This window comes from Ambystoma mexicanum, chromosome 1q (genome assembly GCF_040938575.1).
Source record: "Ambystoma mexicanum isolate Mex_15411 chromosome 1q, UKY_AmexF1_1, whole genome shotgun sequence".
Classification (NCBI taxonomy): Eukaryota; Metazoa; Chordata; class Amphibia; order Caudata; family Ambystomatidae; genus Ambystoma; species Ambystoma mexicanum.
In genome coordinates this window covers 787,916,780-787,932,885 of record NC_090922.1, presented here as the reverse complement: position 1 = coordinate 787,932,885, position 16,106 = coordinate 787,916,780, and the positions used below count along the sequence as shown (strand labels likewise).

The following is a 16,106-nucleotide window of genomic DNA, read 5'->3' as shown; positions in this document are numbered from 1 at the left end:
ATTGCATAGTCCCAAAAATTGCTGCATCTGCTTTACTGTATGCAGTATCACTGTTTCAAAATGGCCTCAGCCCTTTCAGGTGTAACCTTCTTTCCTTCATGCGAAATTAACTTGCCTATGTATAACACCTCTTCTTGACAATACTGCAATTTTTCTTTTGCCACCTTATATCCCTTCTCGGCTAAAATAATCATCAGCTGTACTGAGTCACGTCTGCACTCTTCTTCTGATGTGCTGCAGACCAAAATATCATCCACGTATTGCAACACCACACTTGGCAAATTGATATTGCTTAAGTCCATCTACAGGAAAATCGATGGAGACTCACAGTACCCAGGGATAATCTTGTGCTTTTTAACTTAGTCTGTTCGAATGTAAATGACGTTAGATCTTGAGAATCATTATGCAATTGGATTGAGAAAAACGCATTTTTCAAGTCAATCACAGTGAAATATCGCGCCTCAACAGGCATACTACATAAGATTGTTGCCGTGTTAGGAACTAGGGGACACTCGGTTTCTACAATCTGATTAATCGGGCGCATGTCATGAATTAAACGCTACAACCCCCCTTCAGTTTTTTCACAGGATACACAGCCGTATTACATGGTGACTCTGACGTCACTAAAATGCATTGATCCATCATGGCGGATATCGACTTAAAAATACCCATGTTTGCCTCTCGAGACATAGGTTACTGTTGTGCTCGAGGTAAAATTGCTCCTGGCTTCAGTTTAATCTTAACTTTTGCAACCTCCTTCAATAGGCCTACGTCATAGGGGCCTGTGGTCCATAAACAAACTGGCACTTTGGCCATGTCCTCATCGGAAAATGCAGAACGCTGTCTCACTATCATCATTCTTTGGGAAATCTCCCGATTTTCTGATCCAACCCAATATGTAATGCTCATTTCGAACACCACTTCATCATCAGATGGGTCATCCTTAAACATGTCCTCATCAGTGACATCAGTTAATCTGTAACCTTCTCCAATAGCTGTGCTCTATGATCTGCCATTGTCATCAAATCCCATGAGCATAGACAAAACCCCTCGTACCAATGCTGCTTGCAGCTCTAAGGGAAAAATCTGTCCCCCCTCTTCGTCCATGGGAATCTCTGGCCTAAAGAGTAACTCCTCAGGTATTCTCATAGTCTTGCCTACTAAACCAGGGAGCCATGTTAACAAAATTCGTAACCCATAATGAAACACCTCTGGTTCTAATGGTATTCCTCATATGGTTATTTGCCCTGTAAATGCCTTAATGAATTCACTCACATATAAATAATGTATTCGTGGTGTAGAACACACTATGCCTTCATCAGAAAAAGAAATCGTCATATTGAACTTCGTCATATTAACTAGTGTCTGTCTTGAATACAACAATGGCACAGTCATATCACATTCTCCTATAGAAACTGGCAATTCTTCAGTAAAAGGAACTCTACTTGTAGCTCCTGTAAAACCTTGAGCATTCATGGCATTACCCAAGAGTAAAATGTTTCCCTCCTGTATACATGAGCGAGTTGCACCCATGTCTAAAAAAGAAAAGGATCTGCCTTCTATCGTGATGTCAACTCTTGGTTCCTCTTGAGGATTTGGTGTTACTGATAGTACTGAACACATCAAGTCACCCAGTGTGCTGTCCTATTGCGGGTACATGATTATCCCTGTGCCCGTGAAAGGATTCCCTCCCTCCATGGTGACACCCCCTACCCTGGGAGTCAGTAAATGTCCCGGGTTTGCACTCTGCTGAATCTGCATGAGTGCAGTGCTTGTGGCAGACTCAATGGTGCTTGCTGTGGTTGCAAAGCCTGTTGCATTCTCAGCGCTTGTACTTGATATACTGTTTGATCTTGGGCAAACACATCCCTATTGTGTGTGCCATATGCAGGCGGATAAACAGTCGCCCCTCTTGAGAAGTGCCCATTCTGTACATACCCTTGGCTTCCACATGTTCATGCTATATGCCAGGTCATTCCACATGTCCAACATACAGGAGGAAACTTTCTAATTTGTCCTCCCTGCATGCCTTGATTATCATTCTGCATAGGCTGAAACCCACCTTGCTTACTCTGAAAGTTCCCTTGATTGTTCTGAAAACCTCCCCTTCTGCAGAAGTTTCCTCTACCTCGTGGTGTAAATCCATTCCCTCCTTGATCGAACTGCCGTTGGCTATTCACCTGTGGCATACCCATTGTTTGCTGTGTTCCCTGCCCTTCTCCACTAGTTAACATTTCCCCTTCTATAGCATACTTCGATAGCTTTTTCTGTACCAACTTAGCATCCTCAAGGTTCCTGCCTTCTTCTTTATTTTGACTTTTATCTTGTAACATACGTCAATGGTGTGCTATTGTCAACTGTATTTCTGGCCAAGGTTTTGCCTCTATACCCACCAATTTCTTGAGCTGTCTCTGTACCTTGTCTGGCAGCCCTTGACATAATATATGAATACAGGCATAGCTCCATTGCTCTTGGAAATTCTGAATGTAAATCAACGGATCATCTCCTTCCTGCCACTTACGTGCCATTATAGCTCCCATATCCAATATATCTGGATACTATACTCAAAGTGCTTTCCAGACTGCCGCTCTACAATTATTAACCATTGCTCCATCATGAGCAGTATTATGAGCAGTGACTCCTGTGTATCCTGCTCTTGCCTAAATGTCATCAGCTCTCTCCCCAAGTATAGCTGCTAGAAGACCATCAATGTCCCCTAAAGCTACTGTATTTTCTGCTGTCATTTTCTTTAATTCATAGATCCATTTTCCAGCACCCAACGTTAAACTCAGGAGTTTACACCTTAAATTATCCTTATCCATCTGGGGCCATGGTATATAGTGTAGTCTGAGATCTCCTTTCTCTAACAATGGGAATTGCGAGATCCCAAATTCACATTCATCCCCCATCGTCTGTCTGTCCAGAGCAGGGACATGGTTCCACACCGTCTTCTTCCCGGTAATGACCATAGTCTACTCACATAAGGTGGCGAGTCCCCCCTCACACTATGGGATCGCCCTTTAGGTCAATCTGACCGTGCCACGGGCTCTGGTGTCCTCAATTTAGGTAGGTCTAGATCTGACCATCGTACTTCTCTGTCCGTAGTAGAACACCCTTCAGGACCATATGCACTAGCGCCTTCCTTCCCACGGAAGGTTTCTCTGTCTTTGTCTGACATCTCCTGTCCCCAACTCATGTGACTTCCCTCTTTTTTGTCTCTATTCAGAGTCAGCATGTCCAAAGACAAAGCTCTATGCTCAAGGCTAAACAAACTTCCCTCTTTGCCTTGCTACTGCGCACTTTCAAATCGATAATTTTTTCCCTTGCCTTTTGATTCTTTCTTGGTCATCATGTCATGATAAACCTTATCAATTTTATCCCCATGTGTCGGGGGTAATTCTTCTATGTCCTCCGATGATGATGATTAGGTTCCATTAAATCTTTCTCTATGCGATCAATATCACGTGCCCTTTGCCTTCTCTTTTGTTCCATTTCTTCATCGACTTACCTTGGTTTATTAGATTCTTCTCTAACCCTTTCCTCTTCCTGTATTTTCACCTCTCTTCTCTTGTTTGCTCTACGCACTTCTTCACCTCTTCATCTTTTTATCCTTCTATCCCTTAACTTCTGTTCTTCTTCTTTCTCCTTTTTCTTTTCTAACTTATCTCGTTCTATGATTGCTCTTTGTTCATTATCATACTTTCTTTGCTCTTCTGCTCTTTCTTGTTTTTTCAACTGCTCATCTTGATACAGCTGTTCCCTTCTTTGTCAGTCCTTTCTTTTAGCCTTGTCCTTGTACAATCGTTTCTCTCATTCCCTGTCTTTTTTATCCTGTTCATCCTGATCTTCCTCTTGTCTTACTTCCTGAATGCTCTTTCCATCAAGTTTGAGCAATATCTGACCGCCCATCCATTCGTTCTGTATGAGCGCTACCTCGTCAGCTTTGTCTTTCTCTCCTTTCCATCTTTTTATTTCACTCCCTACATCTAGAGACATGCCTGGTCAGTCACGTCTTTCCTTGTCGCGTCGGATTTTAGGAATAACATCTCTTTTTGGAGTCTTTTCGAGACTCTCGTTGATGCTACATGCGGGCGATTTATACGTCGGGTTACTATACCTCGTCGCTGCCTTAAGCTCTGTTATAGGATATAATCCTTCATCTTTCGTACTCTCGCCATTTACTTCAGGTGCAGTAGGGGAAGCAGAATGCTCTTCACCCCCCTCTTTACACTGGTTAAGCAATCAGTCCTCAGGAGGCAGGTCTTCCCGTTCCTCCTGGTACATCTTCCCCAGCTCTAAGCTCATTAACCTTTTTTCTCTTTCCCGTATATGCTCCATGCAAGTATGTCGTCATATGTAGCATGACGGTTTTGTACAGCGATCCCCCTTGTGGCCATGGCATGAACATTTTATCCGAAGTACCCTTAACCCATTCTGCACTGTATTGCTTAAGTTTGGGTGTGTGTTTTGGCAGCTGTCTACACAAGTGTATAAGCAGAGTAATATCCTCCATGACTTAGTCACAATTGACTATCACCACTTACCGTTATTTTGCACAAATAAATGCTTTCCAGAAAAATAATACAATATGAGCATGCACCAATCCTTGCAGCTCCAAGCCTCTGTACCACGTTTTACTTCAATCTACCTATTCACTGAACATTATCATTTAACTAATAAATAAATAATAACATTTCTTCAAATCTCACTGTTTCCAACTTAGTCTATTTCTTCCTTATTTCTCAATATTTCTTTCCTTACCACATATATATTTCACTCAGCATATAGACAGACAGACAATACTGACAGACAGGCCGGCCCACATATACTTTAGTCCACGCTCCTTGTGACTATTTCTGCTCCTTAAAATGACTCAGATGGAGTATGAGCTGTCCTCTTTAACGACACCTTGGTCGTTCGTAGCCTATGTATCCACTTGGATTTTAGGAAAAGATCCTTCTAAACGTCTTTGACGCAGGTTAATGGGCTTAAAATATGGATTGCTCCTCGTCTATATACCTTACACTGTGATGCTCATCGTCTCACACTATGACGCTCCTCGCCTGAAATAATAAAATACACCAACCAACCCTCCATTACCATATCAGCGTTATCACTCTTTCCCACTCGGTGCTCATTCAGTTTGCCACCTCACTCAGCCTACTCACCATTTGCGTCTTTGACTTCCGACCCTTGGGATCGTCTCCTCCTCAAACCTGCTGCTTCAGCCTTCAGTCCGCTCAGCTTCCTGTAGATGTTGATAAGGAATTCCGCTTGAAAATGAGGTACCCGTCCCACCTGTACTTGAAAGATTTTTAAACTAAAGGCTGCTATCTACAAGGAGCCTCACGTTCTTCCAGTTAAATGGCGGAGGACGTCCGATATTACTGGGTCCCCAAAGCTTACTAGGTCGATGGATTTTTAACCATCAGCTCTGCTACCATGTGAACTGGGGCATCCAAACCAGCCCTTTAAGACGAGGTAACAATACTTAGAGACAGATGGATATGCAGAATATTAATGAAACATCAATAATCAAAACTGACACAGGAAGTTGGCAAATTGTGACTGTTTTGATGTCAATTATCTAAAACAAGAAGTTACAACGAACATCAACATGTTCGCTCGATCTTCACACTCAATGAAATACAATAAAAAAGCAGGTTATATACTAGAAATTCATCATCACTGACGTCTACTTACGCTGCAAACTGCAAAAACCTATTTGTACCCATCTGTAATATTCCACCTATGCAAGAAGCATGCAGGCTGGCACACAGGTGCTGGTGGGCTGGTCATAACCATAGCTTCCCACCAATTTGCTGTGGCATCCATCACTACACTTGCAGCCTACTAGTCAACTAAGGCTTTGAACTCGGCCTTCGAAATGTTCTCTGTGCTGCAGAATATGAAGGAGTATCGTATAATCTGTCTTCTTGGTCATCTGACCATGTGACTGTAGACCATGTTTTCAAGGCTTGCTGCATTTGAAATACTATTTGATGAACCTCTGACGTCTTCAATGTTCTTGCCTCTGATTTAAGACAGAAGGTTTGTTCTTTTCACACATTCTGTAATTGTTCTTACGCACATCCAGGCCCAAGGTGGCTTTGACTTCTTGGTGTTGATCAAACTAAGCCTTTCTTTGATCCACCTCCATGGTTGCATTTTCGATTTCTAACTGCGACACACTGAATGCGTCTTTCTGCTTTCGGAATCCAGTTCTGCTAAAGTGCGTTGTGGAATCATCCATAGTCCTTACATTGTCAGAATCTATACAATGGCGCATCGCTGCAATATATTCACTACATAGCCAGCATTAAGTAATCCTTTGTCTACATGCATTGCTGTGACTGCACACTGGTAGAATGACTTGATAACTTCTTTATTATTTCTGTAGCATGAACATCTACATTTCGAGCCCAAAATGTTGCTCATCTTTAACACCTCCTCTTTAGAGCTTATAGAATCTTCATATTTGCTCGTCTCTGCATCTCTTCTGGGTGCGTCAATTCTGTTATTCATGATGTCACCAGTCTGACAAAAGTAAAGGCAGTAGGGATGTACCTGTCTATCCCATCCCTGTTTGGAGTCAACTTCATGGGACCAATAAAAGGTTTAGGTGGGGCTCCAGATTTGTGTTTGTCCTGGTGGATTATCATTCCAAATTGGTGAAATGGAAGGTGGTGAGCGAAGCGACTGCTGGAGAAATGATTGGCTTCCTGGAAGAGGTATTATTAGGGAGAGTTTTCCACAAGTGAATACCAACAATGGGGTTCAATGCACCTCTGGCAGAATGCAGGAGTTCCTCAGAAAGTATGCCATCAGACATTTCAGGATGGCGTCATACCATCCCCAATCCAATGGCCTTGTAGGAAGGTTAAATAGGGCTATCAAGGGGGGCAAACAATTGGAGATAAAAGCAGGCAAGCAGAGATATGGTTGGCAGATGGGAGGACCTCCGGCACAGATTTCAGCAACTTCTCTGGTCACTCTGCAGTTTTGGCACCTTTTCTGCAGCACCAACAAAAGATGTGATTTGCCTTGTCAATCTTTTTCATTTACCTCAAGTCCTGCACTCTGCTGATGGGACTTGAACAGGTTGGATTGTGTCTCTGGAGGTTCACCTAGAGCTCAGCAAAGACTTGCACGGATTCGGCCTTTCTACAACAATGCACTTCAATCCGGTCGGAGGTCTCCTGGTATTGGGGTTCTGTAGCTCTGGAAAGTCATAGGACCTCGGTAAAGGGCTCTGGTTAAAGTTTGTCTTGGGACTGGTTGTTCCCATCAGTCAAAGGGAAGGAGTCATCCTCTTCGGAGTTCCTCTGTTGCGCAGAAAACAGAACCAGAACAGCAGTGGTCACTTCATGGTGTTGTAAAGGGTCTGCAGGTGTCTCTGGTCATTTCTTCGGTTACTTCAGCTTCCAGTGGTTGACTTGCCTTTCACCTCAGGAACCCCACCTGTTATTCAGTTTCAGCACACACTCCTCTGAACTCTCTCTCAGCAGTTTACAGCAAGGGGTGTATGGCTGTCCGATCAGGACTGCCAGACCCGCAGTGAGAGCTGGTTCCATTCAGGCCCTTAGGCAGACGGACAGGAGAGTGAAACCTCTTCCCCTACTTCCTGCCTGCCCAGACACACTGGAGCCTATGCGGGGACACCCAAGGGTTCCCACCAAAGGCAAAACACAAACACAGACCTCCCCCTTCCAGAATGATAGAAGGGTGAACGAAGAACAACCACGCTAGAAATGGCGAAAAAAGAAAGGAGCCACCAAGTTAGTACTTAGGTGCCCCTATTGTGCATAACCAGGGCGATGGACATAGCCTGAGGTAGACAATTCACACAATAGTTGGTAGAATACGTCCACTGCCACCAGCCATAACTAGACGGTTGTCTATGTGACTACAGAAGCAGAGAGAAGCATTGGTGCAATGAGGGCCAGCACCCCTAGGGGGGGGTCCACCACCCCATGTCCTGGGAGGGGGGCCCCCTTGGACTAAAAGGAAATAGTTGTCACTCTTAACAGAAATAATGTTTTAAACATTTAAGTGTGCACCCTTTCACCATACATTTGACACACAGTGCACCCTTTCACCATACACTCAACACGCAGAAATTGTTTATTTTTTAAGTCACTCCGACTTCATAAAAAAATTATTTCCGTTAAGAGTATGGGTGGCTACATATGGGTGGCTACCTGGGTGTGCTTGGGTGTGCCTGTATGGTGAAAGGGTACACACTTAAATATATAGGTGGCTACCTATGTGCGTGTATGGTGAAAGGGTTCATACTTAAATGTATAGGTGGCTGCCTATGTGAGTGTATAGGTGGCTGCCTATGTGAGTGTATGGTGAAAGGGTGCACACTTTAATGTATTGGTGGATGCCTGTGTGAGTGTATGGGGAAAGGGTGCACACTTAAATGTATAGGTGGCTGCCTATGTGAGTGTATAGGTGGCTGCTGGGTGTGTGTGTCGAGTGTATGGTGAAAGGGTGCACACTTAAATGTATGGGTGGCTACCTGGGTGTGCTTGGATGTGCCTGTATGGTGAAAGGGTGCACACTTAAATGTATAGGTGGCTGCCTGTGTGAGTGTATGGTGAAAGGGTGCACACTTAAATGTATAGGTGGATGCCTATGTGAGTGTCTAGGTGACTGCCTATGTGAGTGCATGGTGAAAGGGTGCACACTTAAATGTATGGGTGTCTGGGTGTGTGTGTGTCGAGTGTATGGTGAAAGGGTGCACACTTAAATGTATGGGTGGGTACCTGGGTGTGCTTGGGTGTGCCTGTATGGTGAAAGGGTGCACACTTAAATGTATAGGTGGCTGCCTGTGTGAGTGTATGGTGAAAGGGTGCACACTTAAATGTATAGGTGGCTGCCCGTGTGAGTGTATGGTGAAAGGGTGCACACTTAAATGTATAGGTGGATGCCTGTGTGAGTGTATGGTGAAAGGGTGCACACTTAAATGTATGTGTGGCTGCCTGGGTGTGTGTGCCCATATGGTGAAAGGGTGCACACCCAAATGTATGGGTGGCTGTCTGGGTGTGCCTGTATGGTGAAAGGGTACACACTTAAATGTATGGGTAGCTGGGTGTGCATGTGTGTGTATGGCGAATGGTGTGTGTGCTTGTGTTCAGGGGAGCAATTAAACCAAAATTCCGAGAGAGGGGGTGCTAATCCTTCAAATGTTGGGAGAGGTGCTAACTTCACGGGCGATGGGGGAGGGGCACACTTATTTGCGTGGGGCTTCTAACTTCTTTATGCATGCTAATGAGACTATGCTAGTGCAACTTCAATGTTACACGCAGTGAACTCTCTCCTTTCAGTCTGAAAGCACCCACTTATGGACTGCTGTGAGAATAAGCGGTCTCCTGTCCCCTCTCTACCCTTCCAAATATTTCCCTGGCATGCAAGTACTAAACCCACAACAATAATTATGCATTTGAATGCAAGTATTAACAGTGAAATGCTTTACGTTAGTAATTGCTGGGCCTTTGTTAACAGCGAAACCCAGGTACTGTTTAACAGCTGTGTCCTGTTTTGTCCGGCAACTGCTCTGTAGGTCAGCCAGGTCAAGTCAACATAGCCCAAAATTTAAGGGGGGGGGGTGGAGGGCTGAAGCTCCGTCAGCTCAATGATGTTGCACCACCAATTGTGTTTAATCCCTTGGTTACTTATTGGTAATCTTCATTACTCATAGACCTATTCTTCGTCATCCCAGTACTTGTGTATGATGCACTTTGACTCATACACAAGTACAGGGATGAGGTAGAGGGACATGGAGGTAGTTCCTGGCTTAGATCCCTGGATTCTTCATTACTCCTAGTCCCACCCTTCCTCATATCAGTACTTACCTATGAGGCAAGGAACCTCATACACAAGCACTGGGACAAGGAAAAGGGATGTGGAGGTAATGCTGGGCAGAGAAGCAGGGTGTTATTGCAAGTAATGGGAGGGAGAGGGGATGTGTGAGGGGTGGGGTGGGACGGGGATTGTGCAATAACTCATAATAGTCATCCATGTCCAAGCTAAGCAGACATGATATGTGGTATTAGTGGCTAGAGAGGCATTTTGGTGCAGCCAGTCTAGCCATTACTTAGTTTGGCTTGACTTTTATTTAACTGGGCATCTCTGATAAAGCAGTCCTGCTAAGTGTAATTACCTGGCGAGACTGGCATTTGGGTGCTGCTAGTCTAGACATTTCTTACTGCAGCACTGTATATTGTTCTGCTCATCTGTGATAAAATAACCATGATAAGTGTTCCTGCTTCGACTGGCATTTTGGTGCAACCAGTCTAGGTATGTCTAAATGTGGCATGGCATACTTTACTGTAATATGTTATTAAGTGTCTTAACTGGTCTACATTGTGCAGCCAGTTGGACATGTGTTCACTGTGTCATGGCATTTCTAATAGCAAAGCATTATATTAATTAAACCATTAATCTACCTGCGCACTGTTGGTGACTTGCATGTATTGGGTTTTTGGATTGGTGTTACCCTACAAAACAATTGCAAGCGCTCTGCCCTTTTAGCCAATTTTTTATCAGAAAGTGTGCTGTATAATGCATTAAAACACATATTTATATCTTTCTCTTAGTGCAGTGCGCGGCATACCCCTGTAGCAGGACGTTTGTGCATATAGTGCAGGCGTGGTAATCTAGGCCCACCCAGAGTGTGGCGCGACCCGTGATTTGTTGCCGAGTTGGGGAGGCCCTCAGCATTGCTTGCAAGGAGCCCCCAAATTTTGTGTTATGCCACTGGAGAGTAGTAGATACTAGATATCCTCTTGGCACTCCACATAAGGTGGTGTGTGCCAGTCTCTCAGAATTAATGTTTTAGTAGAGATGCAAGGTATCTCTCTATGCTTAAGAACTGTAGTTAGTAAGGATAAAGAAAATAATCTCAAAGGAGAACCCAAAGGGTTCCAGCAACACTGTCCACAAGGAGCTGTGTGCTGCAATAGTAAAATACAAATGATTTAAAGGGATATGGAGGCAAGTAGACTCCATAGGACAGGTGAAACACAGAGAACAGAGTTCCAAAAGACAGAGCCCATAAGAATGAATGAATGGGAAAAGGCTCCACTCATTCAGGATTAAATAAAAAGGCCCAGAAGTCCAGCAAAAAGCACTGGCGGTCTCACTCGGAGTGGGGATGAAGCATAACAATTATGAATCTCCCTAACACTTCCCCAAAATTGATTGACCATCCAGTGCACCACAGCAGTATGTGTCCAGGTGCTGCTCTTTTGCTCCTTCCCTACAGAAAATGGCGTACAATGAAACCCCCCTTGAACATGGGATGTTCCCCTTGCAGCCATATATTTACACCTTCCTGCGCAGCTAGGGCATTGAAGAGCAGGTGACAGGGGTGAAGACAGAAATTAAAATTAAGAGGTTTGGAGAGTTGCTGCACAGGAGCTACTAGAAAGGATATTTATTGAAAGAATGGACAACATTCAATTATAGTCAACAGAGTTTGATCAAAAATGAGAAATTGCTCCAGGGTATCACATTCTTTAAAGGATTTGAATATATTAGAAATTCACTGAAAAAAAACTTTGTTAAAGGGACGTTATGGTTAAGTTGCCCTACTAAAAACCTGTGCAATTCACTAAAAAAAACGTTGTTAAAGGGACGTTATGGTAACAAGTAAAACTGAAAAACCCCTGAAATTCGCCAGTTATGGTAAGCTAAGCAACCATAACTCGCGCCACCACCATGCACTGCTAAAACTAACACCCAGGACATCAAAGATGACATCACAATGTACACCCTATTTAGCAAGGCCAAATCCTTTCCATAATCTCCAGAAAGCGGAAGGAGGATCTGGATATCATCTGCGTAATTAGTGTAGGTGATAAAGAGATGATCCAAATCATTGAAAAGGGGCTTGGTAAATATGTTGTACAATGTGGGGGAGACGCAGGAGCCCTGTGGGACACCACAGGTGATGGGTATAGGGTCTGCTGCAGCAGTGGGAGAGAAGACCCTCATAGTTCTTCCGTTAAGGAATGAGGTGATCCATGTAATGGCCTCAGGAGAGAAGTGTGCTGCTGTGTGAAAGGGTGAGCATAGGACAGAACGGTCGACCAAGTTGAAAGCTGCAGATAAGTCAAGGAGGAGGAGCAAGGCAACTTGCCCTTTGTCCCTGAGTGTATCAATCTGAGCTTTCAGGTCGATGAGTGCAGTTTCAGTCCCGTGTTGGGGGCGGAACCCTGATTGTCTGGATCCTAAGAGGTGGTGTTCTTCCAGGTGCTTCTGTATTGTATGCAGAAAAACATTCAGAGTAACCAAATTAAGATTTGTTAGTAGAGTAAACAAATTAATAATTATAAGAGCATTATGTGTGCCAATATTTGTAACTGTATTCAATGGAAGTGACCCAGGACTAAAAGTCCCATAATTAATATGGTGGATACATTGAAGTCCAGACTGCAGCCGTACTAATATAAGAAGAGTAGCAGAGACGAGTCCCAGCCAAGTCTGTGCCAAATATTTGTTTATAGCACTCAATTGACAACAGTGAAATACTGCTTTAGGTTGACATTTCTCTAAAATAAACATTGTTTAGCCACAAAAGGTGGAAGTAGGGACATATATATGATTCTTGGGCATTGATACGCCTCTGAACTAGGAGTCACCTACCAGCATTGCAGCACTGGCTGTCTGGCAGAGTTATAAATGAGGGCATATTCGGAATATTTGGATTCTGACCAAATTATGACATTTTAAGGAATCAGCCGGTTCCCCTAGGCACATCAGGCCCTGCTTGAATATGAATGACAGATACTAATCTACATATAGTATAGAACATTTTACTGATAAGGACATTACTTTAATCAGGCGTTACCACATCATTGACCAGGAAAAAGTTAAAATTCAAGTAGAGAATCATTGATGAAGAGTTTGATCCGGGGAAAGAACATGTCAAATACCCACATGATAAAATGTAATATCAATGAAGAGAGGGTGGAGTGGGTGGGATTAAAACATGTCTTAGTTAAATTGCTGAAATAAAAATGCAAATGAAAAAATAAATGAGTATCAGTAATGAGGCTCAAACCTCTTGGCTCCTCACTCTGCCACAGGTGAGTGTTCTAATGTTTAATCCACCAATGCTCTCACTATGATTGTACCAAAATCCTTATGTGCGTGAGAGCATTGTATTTATGACTGGTGCAGATGGGACATTTATGTGCCAGCGCCTTGACTCCTGTTGATTTTGAAGGAGCATATTGCATTGAACACATTGCAGCATCACTCATATATAAGGGATTTTGGGGTCCAAAATAGTGGTGACAAATGTCGATTTGTCCTAATGTCACTTCCAAGTACAGTTTGTGCATAGGCTATGAAGATGATATCTTATATTTATAAATGTCAAAATGTGTGGGTTTGTGTCTGAGTTTGTATCTTGGTGAAGCGTTGTTCCTTATACAATTCCACACGGTTTAACCAATCTACACCACATTTTGCATAGTTACCTGTTAGGACTCTCCAGACATTACTGGATACATGACATCTGAATGCCCCATGCCGTTCCCCATATTTAAGCAAAACTCTGAAGTGTGGGTTTGTTGCTTGGCGAAGCGTTGTTCACTATACAATTCCACACGGTTTCACCAATCTGCACCAAATGTTTCATAGTTACCTGTTAGGACCCTCCGGACATTACAAGCTATATGACATGTGGACACCCCATCCCTTTGCCCGGATTTCAGCACCTAGACACATGGGACGGTTGCCTGAAATCGACAAAACATCATTGTGTTCGTAGAGACGAGGAACAAAACTCGAGGTTCCTATGGCACATCAAAAACCATGTTTCAAGGCCCTAGTTAGTATGCACAGTTTCTGAGAAATGTTCACCGCAATGAACTGCACCATGCCAGGGTGATACGACAGGTGGGTAGACAGCACAGACGGTCCCAGAATGCAGCAGCACACCAACTCTCGCCTACCCCAACATCTGCTCTCGGGTATGTCAGCCAGCCACACACGCCCATTCTCAGTGCAGTTTACTTCAGGGTGGAAAGCAAATCAAGCGATAAGCGAATCGGAAACAGCGACATACAGGACCATTCAATTTCAAAAATTGATGAGAGTGTTGTTATGTCTGTCCACAGAACCTGTTCAGAGAACGGGTACTTTAAGCTAGTAACGCATAAAAAAGGCAAGGTTGAACATGAAAAATGTGGGACATGTCTGCTGTACATACTCTAATCAGGTTTAAGCACAGTGACTGCACTTTCTACAAACAGTTATTACAAGCATCATGTCTTACTCCAATATGCCCCTCTGCTGTGTTGACAGGCCGCCCATCCTTCAGCCAGGTGATGGAAGGGTTGGGAATACCACTGGCGATGCACTGTAGCGTCATGGATTTGTAAATCACCACAGCCCTCTCAGGTGGCTCTGTAGATTTGATTGTAGGAGGAGCTGGAAAGGCATTGAAGAGTAGTAAAGTATGAGGTAATTTTGCAGTGATTTCAGGTACACAAACAAGATTTGTAACTAATGAGGTGCCCCATTGACAACATAATATAGAATGACAGGTGGGAAGTTATCCACCAGAGGTATATATTCCACCGAGGGATTCTGAAGGACATCTGTTAGACAATGGTAAATGTTAGGGAGATTTCTATGCGACCATCTGTTGAGAGCTGCATAAGCATCTAACTAAGAGCTGGGTCAGCTCACCCAACCTAAACATTAAACCAAACCTCTGTACTGTAGATAGTGTGGCAGGCTTAACTTAATGGATGGGAAGTAGGCTGAGAATGTGGAACAATTAGTCCACACAGTTACCAAAGAAACAACAATACACTGGTATACTGAAAAACATACACATTTATTATGTTATACATAAAATTATCTATTCGTTGAAATAAATATGTAGTGCAACATAATACATAGTAAAAATACACAGTGCATGTCTAAAACAGTAAATCGTCAACGAAAACACATATATTAAAACACAAGCCCACTATCCAGTGATGCAAAGTGGAATGTAAAGGGGAACCAAACATTAAAACACACAATATTAAAGTCAGAAACAGGTCCCCATTTGCCAATACTTAATATAGCCTCCATATTCCTAACCTTTAGCACATAGTATCATGGCTAATACAAATGTGCACCAGACAGTAAGTGTCGGACATAAAAGAAGGAAAACACACATAATAATACACAGCCAGCGACCCACAATAGCATACGTAAATTTGCACTCCTAGAGAAAAATAGATACAGTAACGCTAAAAGGAGATACATTGTAATCAGGAATTGTTATAGTCAGAAGTGAAATACTTAAAAATGCTTAACTCACTAGTGTAAGCTAAAATACCAGTTCTTGGCCTACAATCCCCTTCAGGAGAGTTTATGTTGAGTTAAAAGTTCCCCATATGAAATAACAGGACGTCAGCAGACAAATACGTGTGCGTTGGGAAAAGGAAGCTAAGTGGCAGTTCTATCCAAAGTGGAAGCCTGAGGAGACCCTCGAGAAGCTCTCCAGTGCTAGGTCCAAGACCCAGCGGCCACAGGAGTAGGTGCAGGCAAGCAAGATTCAGCCCCAATACTAAGACTCTGAAAACACGGTTGAAGTGCACCTGCAGAGATCTTCAACCACATGGATCCCTGAGGTAAGTATCTCAAATAACCAATCAACTCAGGGCATAGAGGTAAATACTCATTTGATGGTTCTGGAAAGGTGGGTCAGGAAGCCCGAAACAACCCAGTGAGTACCCTTCTTCTTTTCCAGGTGTGGTTTACAGGAGGAACAGCCAGACCAACGACAAGCCAGACACCAAAAACGTGCAATAATCAGCCTTCTGAGGAGTGACACCCTCCATCCAGAAGTGAAAGAAATGACGAGGACGGCCCCTAGAAGACAGCAGAGCAGGACCCAATGGCTCAAAGGACAAACGGCAGAAAATATGATCACGATTAGGGGAACCAGGAGAGCCAAAACTTTTGGGTCCCAACACCCTTTTGGGAGATGGCAGCTTCCTACCCCAAGGTCAACGACCGTGGCGGTAAAACAAGAAGGACTGTGGTAAAATGGCCTTACGATAGTCCCAGCACAGAAGGTCTAGCCCACG

The 16,106-nt window shown here is 43.6% G+C and overlaps 1 protein-coding gene across 2 annotated transcripts in view; it reads right to left on the bottom strand.

Annotated features, from left to right (window-relative positions):
* The window catches only part of HMCN1 (hemicentin 1), a 1,785,366-nt gene that overhangs the window by 1,001,427 nt on the left and 767,833 nt on the right, over positions 1 to 16,106 (bottom strand). For both annotated transcript variants that reach the window (XM_069641364.1, XM_069641365.1), the window contains exon 35: positions 14,294 to 14,448. In XM_069641364.1, the coding sequence (XP_069497465.1) occupies positions 14,294 to 14,448 (155 nt within the window). The remainder of the gene's footprint in view (positions 1 to 14,293; positions 14,449 to 16,106) is intronic.